We start from the raw sequence: 23,431 nt of genomic DNA, 5'->3' as shown, positions 1-23,431 counted from the left end.
AGGATCACATCGAGAGCCATTCTATTTTGCAGCGTCATTAACCTGATTCCTCTTTCTTACAACGTCATGTTAAATAGTATATCTGTCGTGTTTATGGTATTTTGTAGTATTCTGGACAGCTGCCTTATATTATAGGAGTTCATTATCTGCCCCAAGAATGGAATGAATGATTTTGCTACGTCAGTTGCTATCAAAACACCTTCGCTACTCTTTTTGCCTCTAGATCTGGATAGTCTGGCCATGTCTGCTGTTTCTAAGAGGAACACTCCTGGGAACAGTAGTCCTAGGTAACATGTACCTCCCCAGTTTCTGGGCAACCAAGGATATGCTTTCTCTCTGCATATAAAATAAACTGGATCTCCCACATATACTGGTTCTATTTCCCATTTCAATACCACTGTATTCCTGCACCCAGTAAATGTTCCGACTGAAAAGGAGCCTTTCTTTTTTAGACAAAAAAGGACAGTTCTTGGTTTATAATTCACCGTGTAAGATGTTTTATCTGGTGGGGACAATCTATCTCTTCTATTTTGTCGTGTTATCTTTCGCGTATTTTTCCTCGTAGGCTCTGGGGCCAGTACTTGTGCTTTATGGAATACGGAACAACCCACAGGCTTCATTATTATTTCCTCAAACTCATTCATGTTGGTTCTGTCTAATTGACCCGTACTACTCTCATTCCATCTCCCATAGAACAATGCACTTAAAGATGCACTACAGGCAGAACTTAATGGTAATGGCTGTACATACCAACCTATTCCTTTCCCAGCATGCTGTGGTAAATGGGCACATACCTAGCAATTTGTTTTCTTTAGAATTGCATGTGTCATGTTCATAATTAATAACAACGTGTTGTTACCAAACCCTTCCCTGTGCCTTTCTTCAATTGGGGACAGGGTATAAGTAATCACCTGAACCGGGCTTTCAGTAGTGGATATATTAACTATTGGTAAAAACATTCCTAATGGGTGTATCGATTCCACATACCGTAATACTAGGGCTGTCGTTATTGGTGGTACCACACTCATAAAGCACATAATTGTCAGTGCCAGCATACAATTCTTTTTACCATGCGTTTTTCTTAAGCTTACAGTCTTTATAATTGACTCATTCTCAACAGTAGTGCAGGAGGAGGCTGGAACCGGTCCCGACATGTTTCTCATCGTCCTTCTTCTTCCTTATTACAGTTCGTCGTGGATATCTCTCTTTGTTGCACTTGCTCTGATGTCAATAAGTTCAACAGAATTGTCACAGTTCAGTTCTGCCAGTCCTTTATAGCCTGAATTTGCTTATTTATTTTTAGGCAAGATCACTTGTCCTTTCTCATACTGCTCAGAGGACTTTTGATCAGTTATCTTATTGCCTTAGTACCATGTGCGCCCAGCTTGTCCACTCTGGTTCAGGACACATGTACTTTTTATGATCGCACCGAGGAGCCGCGAGTCTTGAATTGTCCGACTTGCACAATTCTGACGCTTCTCTCCTCTACACCTCTAGTTCCTTCTCCGTCCATGAGCAGAACCATAGGTTGATATAAACGCCAAAGAACTGTGGATCACTTTGTCTTTCGAGGCCGCAAATTGTATCGCCTCACTCCTGGCATTGTGTGATCCGTGAACAGTGCCGGTGCACTTCCAGATTCAGGCTCAAAGTCAGCCTGTGGCGCTACTGCAGGTGCTGGTGTACGCCGCGCCAGTGATGCAGATTCGGTCTTTGGCGTGCTGGCAAGTGCTGGTGGGCGCCAAAGGGGTACACGTTTAGTTTCTGCTGGTATTTGCAAGGCAGATTTCGTGTCGGCCAACAGTGATGTCGATTCTGCTGGGCAACGTTGGGGCACTCTTTGCCCTTTCCCCTTTTTGGCAATCGTCTCAGGCTTTGTTTAGGGTTTTACTTCTCGCTTGGGCAGATTTGGTGGCGGCTTACTGGCAACAGTTTCTTCCGTTTCTGGGACCGCTGTCTCTTTCCGGTCGTCTGGGTCAGACAAGTCTTTCAGTGAAGTTGGAATCTTTTTGGCATGGGTGGCATAGATCCACGACTTCCGTCCATCCACCCGTATCGCTGTCTGCGTTGCCAAGAGTACTTGATAGGGGCCACGCCACCTGGGTGCTAACGCTGACTTTCTTTCAAAATTTTTAAGCAGCACCCAGTCTCCTGGCTCCAGCACATGTCCCGGACCGGTGTATCTCACTGGTAATGCCTCCTGCACCTGCCGATGAATCAAACGCAATTTCTGCATTAAAAGGCCACAATAAGTACTAAGCACAGGATGTTCTACCTCTGAGTCGTTTTGGCTGAGGTGCGCACCAGACGTACGCATGCATAATAGCGCTATTGGTAATGCATCCACCCAACTCAACTTGCATCCTGCACATATTTTGCTAATTTTTGACTTGAGAATCCCATTGTGCCTCTCCACAAGACTGGCCGAACTTGGATGCCTTGAACTATGGAATCTCTTATCAATCTGAAGACCCGCACATATCTGTAACACCACTGCACCCACAAAATGCGGGCCATTATCTGACCATAAGACAAGGCGCAAGCCAAAACGGGAAAAATATTCTTTAAGCATTACTTTTGCTGTGCTCATTGCTGTGCAGTCTTTTAAGGGATATGCCTCCATCCACTTACTGAATGCACAGATCACCACTAAGACATATTTCACATTTTGGCATCCCTCCATCTCTATGAAATCAAAATGGATCACCTCAGAAGGCATAGAGGGCGGGCCAAAACTGCCTATTGGAGTCACTGTTCCCTTTCCTAGATTGTGTTGTGAACACGTGATACAGTTCTGCACCAACCTCTCTGCATTCTTCTTTGTTTACATTCTGCCATACTGTAGATAGGTGCTGTATTATCTTTTTCGCACAGATCGGAGTAGGGCTATGGGCCATTGTGACCATTGCAGTCACATATGAATTTGGCAACATCCAGTTTCTAGTTCCTTTGTCCACCCAACAACCCTCCAGATCTAACTCAGCAGAGCCCTCTGACCACCCTTGTATTTCATCGGCCGTAGCTTCGGCCTGCATTTCTTTGACAGTGGCAACTCCATTTTCTATCATACAGGGTACTTCCTCAGTCTGAACCGTCATCATTTTGGTATTTAAATCAGTGGCAGTTTGTTTCGCAATTCTGTTCGCAAACGTGTTTCCCTCTCCTACTTTGCATGTTACCTTTTTGTGTGCCTCGCATTTCACTATTGCTAGGCGCTTTGGAAGCGTGAGTGCAGACAGCAATCGTACAATCAAAGGGCCATGTTGAATTCTGGCACCATGTGATGTCAAAAACCCTCTCTCAGCCCAGAGTCGACCAAAGTTATGAACCACCCCAAAAGCATACTGACTATCGGGATATATATTCACATTCAAATTTTCAGAAATCTCGCAGGCTCTGGTCAATGCTATTATCTCTGCGGCTTGTGCCGAGTTGTAGGGGATTCTTTTGCTTTCTACAACGCTCTCTAGGGTAGTGATCGCATATGCCGCAGTTGTTGTGCCGTCAGGTAATTTAAAACATGAGCCGTCAAAAAATAACTCCATCTGGCTCTTTCTGTGGGGTATCACTTAAATCAACTCTCCCCTTCCTCAGTGACCATTAAGCAATCATGGGGGGTGATTCATTCTCCCCAATTTCTTTTATGGGTAGTGGCATTAATTCTGCAGGATTGAAAGCGCTACACCTCATAATTTGGATATGGGGCGCAAACAAGATAATCTCATATCTTGTCAATCTAGCAGAGGTGAGGTGTTGCGTCTGTGTTCTATTTAATAGAACGTCTATGGCATGTGGCACCATCAAAATTAAAGTATGCCCCAATACCTTCCCTTCCGTTTGTTTCACTGACGCAGCAGCCGCCGCGACAGATCACAAACATCGTAGTGCGTGCGCTACAGGGTCCAGCGAAGAAGAAAAATAGCCGCATGGCCTATTTCTTCCACCTTGTTCCTGTGTCAAAACCGCCAATGCACATCCTTCACTTTCACACACAATCTAAAAACCTTCTCATAATTCGGCGTGCCCAAAACTGGAGCCGAACATAATGCAGTTTTCAATTGATCAAATGCCTTCTGACATTCCTCATCCCACTGTAAAGGCATAACCGCATCCTTTCTAGTCAAATTCACCATCGGTTTCACAATTAACGCAAAATGACCAATCCATTGTCAGCAATATGAAGCCATGCCTATTATGGCTCTGACTCCTTTCTGTGTCTTTGGAATAGGCATACAAGAAATACTTTCTATGCGTTCTGGCGTTAGCCTTCTCCCTTCTTTCAAAAGTAGGTAGCCCAAATAGGGCCACCTCCTTTCGATTAGATTGAACTAGCTTTATGGCCATGTGCCACTAGGTGTGACAGTAGTAATACAGTGCTTTCTTTTCAAATCTCCTCTGTGTCAGCAGCTAATAATAGATTGTCTATGTATTGCAAGAGTACGCAACCCACTGGTAAGTCTAGCATGTCTAGCTGCTCTTTCAATACTCTACTGTAAATACTCTGACTTTCCGTGTAACCTTGCGGAATCCGCGTGAATGTGAACAAATATCTGCTGTCCTTGTACACTGCAATGCTGAAGAACGCATTTTTTAGATCAACTACACTAAAATATTCTGCTGAAACAGGTATCATTGTCAATATTGTAGTGACATCTGGCACTAAAGGAAATTGTGGATCTACTACTTTGTTTAGCGCGCACAAATCAATTATAAAACGGTATGGTACTTCATTGCCTCCTTTTTTATAAACTGGAAGAATCGGGCTGTTGCATGTACTGCCTGTAATTTCTTCAATTACCCCTAATTTCACCAAATCTGTAACAATACTCCTCAATCCTTTCTCACCTTCAGCCGAAATTCTGTATTGGGGAATTCGCGGTAGGGTAACACCTTCTTTCAAAATGATCTTTACTGGCTTTATTTTCAAGCATCCTACATCGTTGTCATGCATTGCCCATATACAGGTTGGCACTTTACTTGGTTCTCTTGGTAAAGTTTCAGACATGAATTCTGACACAGGGGCATCTTGTGGCCAAATCGTTAGGAACACCCCGTCTGCTGTGCAATGTATAACAGAACCTATTTTTTTCAACAAATTTAATCCCAACAGGTTCTCCCCACAATTTTCTGTTAAAAGGAAAGGACAATGTTCAGTGAATGGTCCTATAGTAACTGGGACTGGTTGGGACACTGGGTTTATGACTGGTGTACCTGCAAACCCTACGGAAACATTCTTTTGCCCTGACAGTGGTATATCCGGAACCAAGTGGTGGTCTATTGAACACTTTTGCGCTCCTGTATCTACAAGAAAGCGGTGCTCCTCATTCCCGACTCTCATTTCTACGTAGGGTCCTCTCTGATTCACGGGAATAGACACTGGTTCCGACCCCTGTCCTGGGCTGTCCTATTGGGGAAATAACACATCGTCCGATGTGTAATCATTACTGTTAGTGTAATACGTGTTTGGCTATGGATCGAAAACGCTCCCACTCTTCCCTCTATTTCCCCCACTCTGGTTTCCATACTGTTGGTTTTGCTGTCCCTGACTCTGGTTAGGGGCACTTTGGTTTTGGGCTTGGTTTTGATTACCTCCATTATTGTGGTGCTGCTGCTGCATACTATTCCTATTTGGTCCATTCGCTCCTTGGTGTCCTCTATGCTGTCTCCACTGATCAGACCCATTTCTATTCTGCAGATGCGGACATTGCGCTCGCCGGTGTCCTTCCTCCTTACAATACGCACACTGATTTGGTCCCACTGTTCCCCCATGCATATTCGAATTACTCCTTCCTTGTACGTTCCCTCTCCCTCTATTGTGTCCTACTACTTGCTGCAGTAGTACCCGTGTTTTCAGATTTACCCTATCCTTCTCCTCTTTTTCTTTATCCGCAGTCACTCTGTTCTCATAATATTGGGCCATGTGTAATACTTCGCCCAGTGTTTTTGCTTGCCATGCACACACTGATGTCATTAGATTCTGGAATGGAAGTTTTAACCCCCTCACATATTTGTCAACAAATAACCTCTTTCCCGCTTCCGAGCTCACATCCTGCCCACTGAAGTCTGTAAATACTTCTTCAAATCTGTTAAAATAATCTGTAGCTAACTCATCCTCGCCTTGTACACATGCAGTCAATTTGTCCCATTGAATTCTTTTCTCTGGGACAATTTCTTTTAATTTCTGTACTATGCGTGCTGGTAATGCTACCAGGTTCGGTCCCGGTGTTCCTCCAACCGCTTGTCTTCCTGTCTTCTATTATCAAGTCCGCCCATGTGGCACAAAAGGTTGTTGTGTCATCCACCTTTCTTATTTGCTTCCATATGTCTGTTGGCAGGATCACTGGGAATATTAGGTCTATGTCACCCATGGTAAGCACGGATGATTGCAGGCAGGACTCTACTTCCTTGTAAAACCCTGCAGGATTCTTTCTTATATCAGGAATCGTCTGCTTTATGTTGTTCACCTCCCGTCTGGAGAAGGGGACTGTTACGTTCACCTGGCTCCCACAGAGGCGTCGATCTGAACTGGCCAGCTGCGGTCTCCAGACAATGTGACGCATAGGGCCGAGATGACGGACTGGACTGGCCCGCCTAGCTTCGTTTGCTTGGCCCGTAGGAATATTCTTCTGCAAATGGAGAAAGGGAATTAACCACCCGTGGAGTTGAGCGTAAATCCCCCCCACCCCCGCTGTTCTCCCCACAGGTCACCTTGGATGTCCCCTCTTATAGTCTCACCTGATGGTTTGAAAAGATGAGCTCTCCATCCTGCATTGAGCGCAGGGACGCGTTGATAACCAGTTGCTTCACTGGCTCGAAGGAATTGGTGAGTTCCAGAACAATATTGACTCCGAGATTCCCGGCAAGACGCCGTAAGTATGTAGTTCGTAAGAGTTCAAATGCCTGACTTTCACTCTTGTCCGATTCCTTGCAGGTTGCAGCTTGACCCTAGGGAAGAGTTCGTCGTGGCAACCGGTAATATTCTGGTAAGGATTTGTATTTTCCAACACACTTCGATAAAATAAAGTCGATATGTAACCTGTTGCTTTCTCCCTTATTCAGGCGCTGAGAGAAAGTATGAAGTCTCGGGGAATAATACCTCCTGCTGTAAAATCAGGTAAGTCTATTGTGGTGAGGAGGGTTCCCCTTGTTAGTCCATTTGTTTCACCTTACTGTCCTTTTGTTTCCCCTTAGGGGCCCGGGTTCGGTGAAGATGCAGTGGAAGCTGCGCCGACCCGTGAAGAGGAATAGTACCCCCGGTGGTAAAATCAGGTAAGTCTATGGGTGGGTAACTAATATTCCTCTGTGTATTCCCTTGGCTCACCTTGCTGTTCTCGTCTTCTCCTTAGGTTCCGGAGTGCAGCGGGAACATGCAGGAGGATGCGGTGGAATGTGAAGATGCTGCGAAGGCCGGTGAGTTCAGCGCGGCGCTGCAGAAGGCGAGGCGATGCGCATAAATTAACTTCTTTCTTCCAGCTCGAAGGCGCAATGGATCGGGAATTCGGGTAAGGATCAAGGTATTGCTCTTGTTCTAACCTTTTCTCCTTCTTTCTCCCTTTTTCTAGGAGCTCCAAACTCGAGGCGGGCGGGGCAGAAGACTGGATGCAGACTTGCAGGCACGGTGAGCGTTACGCTGCTGGATGCAGAATAACGCAAAGCGTGTGCTGCTCTTCGGGGGTGGTTTAAATAGCCTCCAAAGTAGTCCCAGGTAAGTATTTCTCCCCAGCCCCACCCGAGTAAAAAAATAGTCCCTAGTTAAAGTAGTCCCATCCAAGCCTCTTTTGGCTTGGAGCTCTTGCAGCATGGTCTGCATCAGTTAAGTTTGCAGCATGGTCTGCATCAGGTAAGTTTTAATCTATGAGCCTGACTCTCCATATGAGCCTGGTGCCATAGACGCCAGGACTGCACCCAAATAGCCCCTAGCAGGGGTTGTTGGGCTTGCTTGGGATAACTTGATGCCTGCTTCCGGGGTTGCTGGACTTGGTCTGGGTCCCCGGGGGTAGGCATCATGACAGGGACATGCACATATTGGGCGGTATAATGGGCTGGTGTTACCTGCGCCGCTACAGGAACCTCTACTTTGGGCACAAAGGTAGTTGGGATGTCTCTCATAGGAAATGCCCCACTTACTGTCCCTCCCCCTTCTCTCATGTGTAACAATATTCCCAGATCAAGCCATAGGGCTGTTTCTCCTGTCCCTCGCTCTAGTGCTTTTTTATATACTGCCATTATTTCAGGTGGGCTGGCCTTATCGTTTTCTATATCTTTGTCTAATAAATGTTCAGGCATCGACTGCAGTGCTTTTCTTTTCATGGGCATGGAATATTCATCTACTATCTCATGTATCTCCATTGTGGGGATACTGGGATCTGACATCCATATAAACGCTTCTCGTATACATACTTTCAACTTGTCGTCCCTCTGCAGTGACATTGAATGTCGTTGTTGTATATATGGCTCTACAGTTTCCTTCCTATGTCTCCCGATATCCCTACTCCTGTACCCAGGTGTAGTAAACATTTCGGCATAATCATTATCTAATTCATCTTTAAGTTCAAAAAGTCCATATACATGTTCTCTCACTTCTTCATCCCTCTCCCTACAGCGTGCTAATGCATTCAAATATAACAATCGCTGGGTGGTAATTTCCCAATTAACTGTTTCCATTTCTCCACCAAATATTCACCCATGCATTCCAACACTACCTGTCTTTCGTTGCTTCTTCGGAAGTCATATATCGAAGCCAATGTTGTCCCATCATTCCCGTCTATATACATCTCTGCAATCCACGTTCCTTTCTTTGCTGAGCGCACTGCGAGTTACCCTCGTGCATCCCCCTTGTTCAGTCCCGCCTCTCGCCCCCGTGATTTCAACTTCAACCCCGGGAGGAACGGACGGTACCGAGTCTGTGTCTAAGGCGGGAGGTGCAGATGGGACAATGGGAATAGGGAGTGTCTGTTGTGGGCCTGGTTGGCTAATAGGAAGTGGTACGTGCGCGGTCTGTGGCTGTGGGAGGGCTTGAGCTACCGGAGGGAGAGTTTGGACTACGGGCGGGGTTTGGGCACTAGTTACTGACGTGTCTGGTCTCACTTCTGATCTTGGGCCTTGTTTTATATGGGTCAATATGTTTTCTATTAATTCATCTGCTATGTGTAATTCTCGTTGTGGGTATATTGTTTCTATATTCAACTGGTCACGCCTACCTGACCTTAGACTCTCAGTCCACTCCTCCTCTTCTTTCTCTTCCGCTACTTCACCTTTCGAATTATGCCTGCGCGCATGCTTCGCTCTACTTCTAAATCGGAGCATTGCTTCCCTTTCCCCAGTCCTTAACGATATCAAATGCTGCAGGACGCGATTTCTTTCTTATCAACACCCTTTCCAAGTTATCTATTCTCGCTATCTCAAAACTACCATTAATCGGCCACTGATGGTCTTGTTGCTTTCTGGTTTGCCTATGCCAAGTCTCACAGAATATTATCGCACCCACTCCATACTTCACATACATCTCATACGCCGGCATTCCCCCAGGTGGTGCAATTTGGCCATCTTCCAAAGATTGTCTACCAGAGCAGAAAAACCCTGCTAGGGTGGACAATACCCAGGCATGTTTCAACCTTCCCCTTGGTTAATGAACCTTACCTAGGGCGTTTGATTTTGTAAAGTGAACTCTCAACCAATATCAGGATTACTTTGAATCGGGGAATGACTCGCCTGATAAATCAATGTGTCCTTTCGGACACAAGTCGTCTGTATACTGACGCACCCAATGACGTTGTGTCTGCGTTTCTTGGCTTGCGCCTCGTTTCGGGACCCTCGCCTCCTTGTTCTCTAGCCAGGCACGTCGATCGGGGATCAGATGTGTGCAGATCTGCAAAGGAGTCTCATCACTTCTACAGGGTGCCCCGAACACCTCTTGATCCCGGCTCGATCGTCCCGTCCTTGCCGTTCTCCGCCTTACTCAATGACAACGTATGCGATGGAACAAGTGGGGGGAGGGTCCCTATTCGGGCGCCCTCTTGAAAGGGGCCCCTAGGGGTCCCTTACGTCTATGGAAACAAGGCGAGTCACCACACATGATAGATACGCCAGACACGAGGTTGTATTCCCAAAGCTAGGGTTTATTGCAAAGCAAAAGTCTCAGTTGGCCAACTCGGTCTCACGCCCCGCGACGTGCATCTCTAGACCTCGAGGGACGCAAGAGAGCAAATTACGTATATCAGTTACATGTATACAAAATGCATATCAAACAATCAGCTATGACATGTTTAACACCCCCCTTTATTGGGTTTCTTTGAACTTGGTATGATGGACACTTTCGACAACTATGACACCTTCAAATATCTATTCTAGTAACAATTTGCAATTTGTGAGTGTGGAGGCATCTTTCAGTTGTTGAACCGAACACAGCGATTCTGTTCTTGGAAGCGAGCTACATACGGGGTAAGAGTTGCATTCCAGACCTTGCTATCTATGAGGTGCTATTCGTGTCCTGTGAGCCGACACGCTCTAACAGGGCTCAGCAAAGGGGGGCCGTAAGAAGAGCATAATTCAAGCCTTTAGCTGCTTTATTCTAACATATTCTATCATATAACGAGACTGGCTGGCAGCTGCAAAATGATTAAATGCCCTGCAGCTCTGCTTCAAGGCTACATTCGGGAAGGAGCCGGGCATTCTTCCTGGCACTGCCTACGTTGTGTTTCAACTAACTTTTGTTATCCTTGCGGCCCTGCTGCCTTGTCCTTTCACGTGCAGACAACGATGTTTTACAGTCGAGCAGTGTAAGCAGAAAATGTACTGCAAAGCAATAAGAACAGAAAGCAATGAGCAATGGTTAGAAAAACAAAATGGCGATTCTTGTTACATCAAAATGGCCGTTCATTGGCAAACTCGGAAACCTATATTCTGTCATATCGTGCATGAGACGGTTGGCCCACGGCCATCAAAATACTTTGCGGTCACATGTGAGAGGTATCCATTTTTCTAGACTGACCGCTTTACTAATCATTACTTTCTGGCAAAGATGTTAGAGTTGGCAGGTAGGTGCTGCAGAACCTCCAGTTGTTAACCCTAATAGTTATCCCGCCACCTTATGATTAGGGTACAGCTTTGGGAGTATTTGAAAGATAAACAATGTATCCAGTAAGAGAACAAAATACCTGCCAGTCAGTGGCGTAACACAAAATGTGGGGGACCCCCTGCAAGCCATGCTGAGGGACCCCCCAACTTGGCAACAAATCATGGTTCGTGCTACACTCTGGACCATCCTAGATTATCACACTTGCACAATAGCATGGATGTGCTGCTGAAGGGTTATGCAGCACACTGTACTAGGTGAAAGATATAAATATGTGTTTTAATGCAATATACAGCACACTTTCTTTAAAATCTGCACGGAACTGATCAATCCTGTTGCGGTCTACATCTCTCCTGTTCCCTCCCAGGCCCTCTGTATGGCTCTGGCCTCTTACTTCTCTGCTAAAACTCAGGACATCCTGTCCACTATCTCCTCTTCCTCTCTCAGACCCCCTTTGGCCATCTCTACCTCCCCTCCTCTTTCCTCCTCTTTCTGTCTGACAACACCTGACCAATCCATGAAAGTGTCGTTCAAACAGGTTCTCCCCTGCTCCTCGAGAACCATCAAGGACCATATTAACACCCTCGCTGCAGCCTTCGCCGATTTCTGTAATCACTTTCTCCACTGGAACGTTCCCCTCTCCCCTTAAGCACTCCTTTCTGCACCCACTCCTCAAGAAGTTGTCTGCCAATCCTACCTGTCCGGTAAACCATAACCCCTTTCCTGGGCAAACTCTTGGAAAAAAGCTGGCCATCTCCCAGCTTACTCTCCACATTGAATATGTTGGGTGTCTCCATGACCATCAATCTGGCTTCAGAGCTGTCAGAGGCACGGAAACTGCTCTCGTGAACACCCAGATCTGCTCTCTAACCTTGATTCCAGAATTCATTATGTCCTAATTATTCATTATCTTTCCTCTACTTTCGACATGTTCAACCACGCCATCCTGATCAATCGACTATGTGAGAACCTGGGTATCACGGATCAGGCCCTGGAGTAGCTGACCTCTTTCCTCTTGGACTGCCCCTCCCAGGTCCAACTTGGTCCCTTTCTCTCTGCCACCTCTCTCTCTACCTGTGGAATTACCTATCCTCTCACCCTGGTGTTTCAACCACTACTTGGCCCCTTTGGCCCACCTGATCTCTACCTTCTCCTCTAACTTTCAGTGTTAAGTGGATGGCACTCAGCTTTCCTTCAGGCTCCTCTCATCTCTCGCTCTTTCCTGACTGTCTATCCGTGATTCAGGATTGTGTGCCTCCAACGATCTCTGCCTAGTGCTAGTAAGATGGAGATCCTTCTCATTGGGACTGTAACCCTACAGGCCCTTGTTCTCCTTGCACTACCCAGAGCTGCACTGCCCTGGCTACACCTACTCAGAAACAATCAAAAGCGAATGCCTGATTCAACACCTGGTCCTTCAGGCTAAACTTATCACAAAACTCCCGTGGAAGAGGAGGATGGCCTCTTTTAATATGTTTGTCTTTTCATAAATACCGCCTGACGCAAGATGAATTGGAGTCGTGAAAGACGACGCGAGCCAGGGCACGAGGAGTGAAATAGCGATCCCGGTGCACCTATTTTTTGACTAGGCACCAAAGAAGTGGTAGCCTGATAAAGAAGACACTCAGTGGAGATTGAATTAACATGGCTATTGGGAACCACATGATGTTAAAGAAAGATCCCTGATAGACGAGTTGATTCTGATATGAAAAAGATGACATGCTAGCTGGATGATCGAGCCAGACTCTGGTGGTTCTGTATCTGTAGGCGAAGGTGGATAAAATCCATGGCTGATTCACCCCCACAGATTACACAGCAGAGGTGCTGTGGCTCACCCTACCAAATGAGACAGAGCATAGAGAGGTTGCCGTCTCTCCCGTCCTGAAGAAGGTTGCTTCATTAGGGGGCTTAAAATGTAGTCCAGAGACAACTGAAACACGTGTCGATGATATCTGTGAGATTAGAGCTACACAGACTGAGTTACCTTTTAGTAGATACAAGGAACTGTATTGAAAGGCGACAGTAGATTAGGGTGACCAAATGTGAATGGTCAGAGAAAAAATGCATATGAGTTATGAGTGGAATGTAGAATGAAAGTGAGTAAATGGTAGGAAAGTGGAAATGTGAGTCAAACCTTGCTTTGTAGCGAGTATGTTAATGTTTACAAAACTTTGGTCCAATAATTGACTTTTCGAAAAATATTGTGTAAAATTGAAGTTTTAAATGTTTGTTTTAAATTAAAGTGAATTGGTTTGTCTGTATTTAAGAAAAGACAAACATATTAAAAGAGGCCATCCCCCTCTTCCACTGTATTTACTCAGAGCATTACTGACCTGTTTTCCCATCCCTTCTTCCTTGCACATCCCCACTCCCATTCCCCTTGCATTTCTCGTTCTCGCACTTGCACGATCTGAATGACACAAGGCCTAGTGAGATAATTTGTCTTATCCTCCCTCTATCTTCCCTCCCTTTCTTGTCGTGCCTAGAAACATGTGTACAGGTGTGTAATAATACTTATATCATATTTTATCACACATGCCCCAAAAAATATACAATGCTGCAGTAAAAAAGGGATAGAGTGGCAGCACCCAAATGTCAGTCTTGCCAGGTAATTACAGTTAGCAGGACTGCTTTATCAGAAATGCGCAGTTAAAAAAAAAAAGTCATACCAAACTGAGGAATAACAAGACTGGCTGCACCAAAATGCCTCTCTAGCCACTAATATCACATGTCATGCCTGCTTAGCCTGGACATGGACAGGCATTATGATTTATCGCACAATCCCACCCCCCCCCACTCATCCGCTTTCCCTCCCATGCCCTACCCCAACCTCCAAAATCAGTTCCTTGGCCCAGAATTACCTTCACGTCCCTCTTCCTTGTCCCAGAGCTTACGTTAGAGGCTCCTTGCCTCATAGGTAAGTGCTGGCATGAGGAAGAATGGGATTAGGAGTAATGAAGATCCAGGTAGCTAAGTCAGGAATTACCTCCATGTACCTCTACCTCATCTTCGTACTTGTGTATGCGACATAGTGCCTCATACACAAGTACTGCCTCATACGCAAGTACAGGGACGAGGAAGAACAGGGCTAGGAGTAATTAGGATTACCAATAAGTAATTAAGGCATTAAACACAAGTAGGGACTTAACAATATTGAGTTGACTGGGCTGCAGCACTCGCCCCCAGAAATGTTGGGCCATGTTGACTCAACCTGGCTGACCTACAGAGCCGTTGCCAGACAGAACAGGACACAGATGTTAAACGGCACCTGAGTTTCGCTGTTAACAAGGGCCCAGCAATTACTAACGTAAAGCATTTCACTGTTAGTACCTGCATTCAAATGGCAATTTAAATTGTGATGTGGGCTAAGTACTTTCATGCCAAGGAAGTGACTGGAAGGGTAGAAAGGGAACAGGAGACTGTTCATTCTCACAGCAGTTCATAAGTGGGTGCGTTCACACTTATACAGAGTTAACTGCTTGTAACATTGAAGCTGCACTAGAATAGTCTCATTAAAATGCGTAAAGAAGTTAGATGCCCCCAAACAAATAAGTGTGCCCCTCCCCCACTGCCTGTGAAGTTAGCGCCTCTCCCAACATTTCAAGGATCAGCCCCCCGAAATGTGGGTTTTGTTGCACCCCTGAACACAAGCACAAACGCCATTCACCATATACACGCACACACACCCAGCCATCCATACATTTAAGTGTGCACTCTTTCACCATACAGGCAAACCCAGTCGCGCCTTGAAACACTTGTCTATAGGCACGTTATAAATGCCATATCATATCATATCATATCCATACATTTAAGTGTGCACCCTTTCACCATGCAGGCATACCCAGGCAGCCACCCATACATTTAAGTGTACACCCTTTCACAATACACTCACACGTCATGGGGTTAGAGGAGCCCTATTACTTCAAAAAGAAATTGTTCATTTTTTAAATCACTCCGACTTCATAAAGAAATGATTTCCATTAAGGGCGAACCATAACGGAAATAATTTTTTCATGAAGGCAGAGTGACTTCAAAAATAAAATACTTCGTTTTGAAGTCATGGGGCTCCCCCACCCCATGACATGGAGGCCTCCAGCCTGGGGTCTTCCATGTCAAGGGGTCGGGGGAGCCCTCAGACTTCAAAAAGAAAGGTTATTTTTTTAGTCACCCTGCCTTCATAAAGACATGATTTCTGTCATAGAAATAATGTCTTTATGAAGGCAGAGTGATTTCAAAAAGAAATAAAAAATTGAAAAAATATTTTTTCATTTTTTTTTTTTTCCAAGTGGGGCCCACTTGTGCTAGCGTGGGCCTCCTACCCTGTGGGGGCCCCTGTTACGCCCGTGCTGCCAGTAATGTTCTATCTCATAGATATGGCTATACCTCCGCGCATTTCTCTTCCCCTTTACTTCTTGCCCCACTGACATGATGGTTTTAAGTGAACTTTTTGCAATTGCCCTGCTATTTTGGAGTTCAAATGATTAATTGATAGTTACTCTAGGTTTCCACTTCAATGTACGCATTTGAGGAAATGGCATGGCAGCTCCAACTATATCCTCCTGATGTCACTTTAAGTGCATGTTGTTGCCTGGGGCTCATGACTGTGCAGGCGTCGCAGCCGCTTGGCACCACCTACTCAATGAGAGCAAATGTTTCTGGAGGGAACTGCATCCAGATGGATGCAAGGATGCAGAATCTGTTTGAGGAATATCTGTCTCCATCAGAAAATTATCAGCAGGTAAGTAATGTGTTCTTTAAACACAATCCCCTTATGTTTTTGTGGTATTGAAATAAATGAAGCCAGGTTTTTGCGTTCTATTTTCTGACTTGTTGCCCAGTGCCAGAAACAGGGATTCGGGTTAAGAATTATTTTTTTTCTGTTTATTGCAGCTTTGTTATGATTACAAGTTTGATTTTGAAGACGACCAGCACAAGATTCCATGCCACTGTGGAGCTGTAAACTGCCGAAAATGGATGAACTGAATGCATTCCTTTCATCTTGGGGGTTGTTTGTCCCTGGAAAGAAGTGATTTAACATACAAGTGGATGAAGATGAACAAACAACTCATCCACGAGAAATCACTTCTAGGAGCTTTGGACTCTACTAAGTAGAACCAAGTGCCAGCAGAAGCCAGACAGTAGGGTCGAACACTGGGGAACCTTCCAGAGGTAAAGAGGTCGTCTGAGCTGTGGGATCGCCCAGCACTTGTTTCTAGCTCCCTGGAAAAAGCAGTTTTATCGAAATGAAGAATTGACTGCCTGTGAGCACATATGAATGTAAGACTGAAATCACCAGCGAAAGGAAGACATCCAAAGTGCTGGACACAGCCTTATTTGATAAAGGGGCAGGCCCTCTAATTAAAGATAAAAAACAATTAAAAGTAGACACCACTGAACAAGGAATGTACTGAAATGACTTCCTTAGGGATAGAGCTAAGGGAAATAACTTGCACTAAAAACATTTAAATACTTGATTCCATGAGTCAGTTTATTGTAGTTTTTTTGATTTCTGTAAAATAAGAGAAACTTTTTGTATTTATTATTGGATAAGTGAATGAAGCTATTTTTTAAAAGAAATGAGATAGAACGCCAAGCTGCTGCTGCTGTTACTCGCAGATTAACAAAACCTGTTACTTTGTACACTTGTAAATATTTTCAGAGAAAAAATATAAAATAGTTATTGACCAAATGCTACCAGACTCTGCGGCAGTTTGGGTGCTAATTATAAAATTGCGATAGGGGTGTTACAATATGATTTTGTGTATTAGTAAACATGCCATCACATTTATTATGTAGGAAACAAAATATAGTTTTTAAAAAAGGATATTTGTTTTTGTTTAGATCCTTAGTACTTTTCCTTTAAAAAAGAGAAATAACTGTAGCAGTTGGCATATAAATATATATATATATATTTATTGATCGAAACTTGTATAGATTTTGTTAATTCAGACTGGTTTATTTTTTTGTCTGTGTTTCTTTTGTATCATATTGTTACATCCCTATTTCTTGAGTCAGGGTTTTTGTGCTTATGATGTGTAATAACTGTGAATAATTGCTAAAATCGCCCAAAACTGAGACTGTTTTTTTGTTTTGTGGAAAGTAGCCTGGAATAGATCACCAATCCACAGTAATCATGTCGACATAGAGAATCATGTAGCGGAAGTTACGTTTAACAGGATAACCTTGTTGCTGAAGGACTGGAGTAAGAAAAGTAAAAATAGATGTAATAATGCTTGCAGCTGCAGGACTCCAGCAATAGGGTTTTGGATAATGTAATTTAAAAGATTATTTGTATGCATTGTTTTGTTTACATTTCTTAAAAAAATAAACACATTTGTGTTTGCTTGTAGAAAGGAATCTGCATTTTCAACCAGATTTACTTTTTATTTTATACTAAAAATTCTGGTACTGACACAACACAGGCTAAGTATAAAATAAAGCTTTTGTTTCTGTGTGCCATGCACTAATAAGGTGGGCTGTAAGCTGTTGCTTTAGCCAGTCATACAGTCTTGAACTGGTAATGTATATGGCATGATGTATTTTTTATCCTACCGAAGAAATCAAGTGTATATATTTTTCTCTTGAAGAATAGCTGTAAGAAATTGTTTCTTGAATATTTTTCTTCTCTTGTACAAATTTCCAACATCCTACCAGTATTTGTCCTACAGTTTTTTTTTCTGTCCTGTAAAATAGTATCTAATGTTGGCAAAAAATGATTTTTTGAAGTATACAGAGTGTTATGGGTTTTGGAATTTGTGGAAACAGATTTAGAAGATCAGCATTTACAAATAAAAATATTTTACATCTATAAAGCACTTCTTCAAACTGTGTCTTTGACGCAAGTACTGTGTTTGCAAATGGGCAAGTATGTGTTATTTGAAAGCTAACATTGTAGAGGATATATTTAAAATGCCATGAAAACAAGGAGATCTCTTGTAAATGTTTATCTTAACTGTTTGATACCAGACACCCTAATTGTAAACGAACACCATCTTTTACAAAAGAAAAATATAAAGTCCTGTATGCCAAATGATAGTTTCCACCCACCGATTCCATATCTTGTGGAAAGTGCCGTCTAAAACCAAATTCCCTATCTTGCTAAATAAAAGCCTTACTCAAAAGGTAATTTTCAAAGTAGCTACCCCTGTGGTTATTACACAGGTCTATGGTTCAGTTCTTGGAAGGGGTCCACACACCAGTCCTGCTATTCTCCTTCATTTTCCATGTTTTCTTATGACTGCATTGATGCTGGAAGTGTAAAGTCTGCACAGGCTTCAGAATTTATCATGGATGCCCATTGTGCCATAGCTGCTTTGAAAGTATCTCCATACCATGATCTCCATTTTAAAACCTATATGACTGGACCATTTGCTTCCAACCCTGCTCTCTTCTAATTTGATAAATGGGAGGTTGCGAAGCTCTGTGTAGCCCTTCACTTTACTCCACTACAGCAATGGCTTCCCACTCAGTGCTGTCTCCTGTTAAGCTCCTTTGACTCTCTCTTTGGACCTCTTCCACTTGCATCTGTGGTTTTACGGCGGAAGGGCATTGCTAAATGTTCTGTCATAAAATGGCAGCAGATTTATAATCCTTAGATAATCCCTTCTGCCATTGATGGAAATTGTACCACTTTCATTCAACCACTCATTTTGAGAATTAAAAAATGTATTGCTAAATATCAAACAACCAAACTGCTGATGTGCAAACTGGTTCTGTGCTCGTGTTAAGGAGTTATGAGGAGTACTGTTGTGACCACCATTTTGCATGGCTGGAGCAGCACTATGGATGCACCCCTAAACTGCTGTATCATACTCCAATACCTGGCCACCTGATCTGATGCAGATCTAGGAGTGGTATGGGATCTTGGCAGGTATAGTGGAGCAGAGCTTGAAGTCGGAGTGCCAGTGCAGATCTTAGTAACTCTGGTTTAGATGGTCTGGACCAGGGGCACCAAGACGCATTTTGCCAATCATTCGCCTTGGTGTGTGTGACTGAGCAACCAAAGAAGCATTGTTGAAGGTGGGACACCCAATAACCAAGCTAAATGTGGTGGCCATACACAGTCCAGTAGCAGTTTTAACCTGTGCTGGCCACTTGATCTGTTACTGCGTAACCAGCCTCGACTACTGATAGTGTCTCACATGGCAACCCTTTAATGTTGGCTTTTTTCATCTTTCTGCACACCCGCACTGCCTCCTAGCAACTCTTGCAACTGGGTCTGTATCTGCAGCCCTACAGTACCCTTACCTGCACTTATTGGACACACGCTGTCTGCACTTACCCTTGCTGCCTGCTGGCCGCACTACTTATTTGTTTGATCCCATGTTCAGCACTGCCCCCTTCGACTCCCCAGGCACTTTCCCCCTCCCCCCTGCACTTGCGCAATCTCAATTTCACTTAGCCTAGTAAGATCGTTGTCTATATCCTCGCTCTGCCCCCCTCCCTTGCCTCGTCATGCCTTGAAACACTTGTGTATAGGTGCGTTATAAATGCCATATCATATCACATCACTACGCCCCATGCCTCAGTTACCCCCTTTTTCCCCATGCAGGGATGGAAGGGAGGGGTGATGAGAACTCTGCGGGAAAAGAATCCATAGAAAGTTCATTACGGTACGTAATTTCTCCTTCAATGGATTGCTTTTCTCCCGCAGATTCCTCACCTGATGGACCCCCCAGGCAGTTAGGAAGATGGGATGGGCAGAAAGTGTTAGTCGCAGATTTTGCAGCACTGCCCTACCAAAACATGCATCAGTCCTACGGGCAACATCCAGACAATAGTGCCTGGTAAATCTGTGCAACGATGACCGGTAGAAGCAGAGATTCTCTTGTCAAGTGTGCCCTGGTGCTGGAAGGAAGCTCTTTGCCTGCAGATTGGTAGCACTGTACGATGCAAAGAATAATCCATCGCGATAGTCTGCTTCACTACGGGTCGACATTTGCGAACAAACAGCTGATCAGATTTCCGGAGCTCAGGCATCCAAGCGACATAAAAGCTCAAAGCTCTTTTGGGTTCTAAGCGATGGAACTGCTCCTCCTCCTTGGAGGGAAGTGATGGAGGGTAGAAAATCTATGGACTGAGAAAGGTGGAATTCCGATACCATCTTAGGAATAAAGCCAGGTCTTTAAAGGAAACCTTTTCCCGAAAGAACCGTAAGAATGGGGACTTGTAACACAAGGCCTGAGGTTCGCCAACTCTCATGGCTGATATAATCGCAACCAAAGTGCTGTTTTCATTGATAGCAGCTGTAATGAACAGGAATGCATGGGCTCAAAGGGAACCTCCATCAAAAACGTTACAACTAGATTCAGATCCTAGTCCGGGACAACAAAAGGAGTTGGCAGAAACTTATTTGCAAGGCCCTTCAGGAATTGTGCCATAACCAGGATCGTAAAGAAGGAACCTTGATGCGGGGACCTTTTAAACACAGACAAGTCCGCCAAATATTATTTGACTGTGGTAACCCGAAGGCCTGCTGAGGCCAGTGACAGAAGGAACTTAATCAGTTTAGTGGTGGGGCAAGAGATGGGATTGATCTCACGTTCCCTGCACCATGCCTCAAATCTTCTCCACCTGCGCATGTACAGAGATCTTCTAGACAATCTGTTTGCAACCAGCAACACTTCAAGTTCTTCCTTAGAGAGATCCCAGTTATCATACCTCATCCTCACATGTAGGTTGAGGGTCTCTGGTTTCGGGTGAAGCTGACTGGGGTCAGGAGATCTGGGCGCCAAGGCAAACGGTGAGGTGGACAGATGGTCAGAACCAAGATGTCGGAATATCAAGTTCTCCTCGTCCAGTCTGGGGCGTTAAAGATCATGGTTGCACAAAACCTCTTCAACCTCCTGAGAACCCATGCGATGATGGGAACCAGCGGGAAGGCATAGTGGAGAGGGAAGGTCCAATCCACCAGAAACGTGTCTCCAGTGCGCCCTTTGCTGGGAATTCCCTCAAGCAAAACTGTCTGCACTTCCTGTTGGACTCTGTGGCAAACAGATCCACTGATGGGGTACCCCATCGAGAGAAGACCTCCTCTAGGACTTGCTTGCACACTAACCACTATTTTGAGACCGTGCTCTGCCTGCTGATAGCATCTGCCAAACCGCTCTCTGTCCCCGCCAGATGAACTGCCGAGACCGAGATTTGGTTCTCCAGCAACAAGAGCCACAGCTGCATCGCCTCTCTGCAAAGGGGGCACAGAGTGCATGCCACCCTGCTTGTTCAGGTAGTGCATGGCCACTGTGTTGCACGTCAGAGTCAGAACATGCTTCCCCTTGAGAGACTGGGTGAAAACCATGGGGCTAACGTGATGGCTCGCAACTCCAGTCTGTTGATGTGCCACCTGGCTTCCATCACTGATAAAAGGCCGCTCCCCTGCAAGTCCTCGCAGTGAGCGCCCCAACCCTACAGAGACGCATCGGTGACCACTCAGGCCTGTGGCCATGGAGGCCAGAAGGGTTCCCCCGCCCTGAGATTGTTGTCGTCGACCACTGACCCGGACACCCTGATTGAATCCGTGAGGGCTCCAATGTACTGCTAGCACTGACATTTTAGAAGCCACTCAAGGGATCTCATGCTCAGCCTGGCCTCTGGCACTAGAAAAATACAGGAGGCCATGAGACCTAAGAGACAGAGGAAGGAAGCTGCTTGTAGGGTGGCGTGGTTTCCGAAACAATTCCACCATCTGTGCTATGCTATTGGCTCTCATCGGGAGTGTGAAAAAACGAAGGGCGTCTCACCTGCTAGTCCTCAGGGACTTGTCATCCAGGTGGCCAGGACATGGCCATCGCATTTGGATCCAGTTCCGGGGGGTGGACCAGTGTGGGAGGATCACCTTTGTGAGGAGTCTTCGAGAATTAGGGTGAGGCAGCCGATAGTGAGATGCAGTTTTTTCGAATTGTACCCATGGTGTCAGTGTCATACTTGTGATACCATGCCTTCCCTACAGGAGGGAAAGCCTTCCCTACCTGAGTGTCTAGAACTGCTGCGAGAACAGGAGCCTCTATACTGGTGTAACTTATAACTTCAAGTTCAGGGAGAATCCCAGCTTGTGCAGTAGCAGACTGATGCCCTCCAGATTAAACCAGACCTATCCCGCTGACTTCCCTCATATCAGCCAGTCGTCCAGGACGGGAATACATGATATGATATATTTTATTTGTAGCACGTCTATACACAAGTGTTTGAAGGTGTGACGAGGCAAGGGAGGACAAGACAACAATCTTACTAAGCCAAGTGACGATGTGATTGCACAAGTGTGGGGGAGACAGAGGGGAAAAGTGCCAGGGGAAGGGGAGGAGGAGAAGTGCCAGACATAGGATCAAGACATAGAAAAAGAGTGCGGCCAACACTTGGCAGTGCAGGGGTTAAGTGCAGACAAGTGTTAGGTAAGTGCAAGTAAGGGTACTGTAGGAATGCTGATACAGCCCCAATTACAGGTTGGCCAGGAGGCAGTGCAGGTGTGCAACTGGGAGGGCAAGGACCTGGGTCCGTGGTTGAGAGGGTAGCCAGGTAAATCAGTGCATTATCCGATAGGAGATCAGCAGGGAAGTTGAAGAGAAGGCAGAAGAAAAGAGTAAAGTCTTGAGCTGCTTCTGGAACCAGAGATGGTTCTGCTGAAGTTTCAGAGCAGCAGGGAGGCTGTTCCAAAGGGATGCGCTGGACAAAGAGTGAGATCTGCCCCCAACTCATTGCTTAGAAAAGCGACTGACCCTCAGGGAGTTGAAGGTTGAAGAGCGAAAAACTCAAGAAGGAAGATACTTCTGAAGAGAAAGCTGGAGGTATTTTGGTCCCAGGTCCCAAAGGGCCTTGTGGACAATGCAAAGGGACTTGAATTTGATCCTTGCAGCCATTGGGAGTCAATGGAGAAATTTCAGTGCTAGAGAGATACAATCCCTGGGCTTGAGGCCAAGGGCAAGTCTTGCAGTCCTCTTCTGGATGAGTTGCAGCGGTTGGAGAGTAGAGAGTAGATTTTAAAAGAGGCTGCTACAGTAATCTATCCAGGAGAGAACCTGCGCTCTGAAGAAAGTGAGCTTCTGGGGGAAGGAGAGGAAAGGAAGAATACCTCGGAGGAGGTGCAGTTGGTAGTTTGACTTCTTAGAGACGTCAGAAATGTGAGGGGAGAAGGAGAGCACAGAGTCAAAGATAGCCCTGAGGCTCTTAGCCGTAGAGGTGAGAGCAGAAAGAGGGCCAAGGGAGGCCGGCCAGAGAGTGGCGGGAAAGGGAGGTGCAGGTGTGCCGATGAGGAGGATCTCTGTCTTACTGGTATTCAGGCAGAGTTCATTGGCGGCACACCACTACTGGATTGCAGACAGAGAGAGTCAGGGATGAGAGGGGAGCCTGAAGGCAAGCTGGGTA

At 45.3% G+C, this 23,431-nt stretch overlaps 1 protein-coding gene across 7 annotated transcripts in view; it reads left to right on the top strand.

The window, feature by feature from the left end:
- Window positions 1-17,886, top strand: part of KMT2C (lysine methyltransferase 2C) — a 2,745,351-nt gene extending 2,727,465 nt beyond the window's left edge. For all 7 annotated transcript variants that reach the window (XM_069647923.1, XM_069647922.1, XM_069647921.1 and 4 more), the window contains one exon: window positions 15,965-17,886. In XM_069647923.1, the coding sequence (XP_069504024.1) occupies window positions 15,965-16,057 (93 nt within the window). In that variant the 3' untranslated portion in view covers window positions 16,058-17,886. The remainder of the gene's footprint in view (window positions 1-15,964) is intronic.
- Window positions 17,887-23,431: the final 5,545 nt, after the last annotated feature.

The sequence above is a fragment of the Ambystoma mexicanum genome, chromosome 2q (genome assembly GCF_040938575.1).
Source record: "Ambystoma mexicanum isolate Mex_15411 chromosome 2q, UKY_AmexF1_1, whole genome shotgun sequence".
NCBI lineage: Eukaryota > Metazoa > Chordata > Amphibia > Caudata > Ambystomatidae > Ambystoma > Ambystoma mexicanum.
This window is presented reverse-complemented; position numbering and strand designations above follow the sequence as displayed.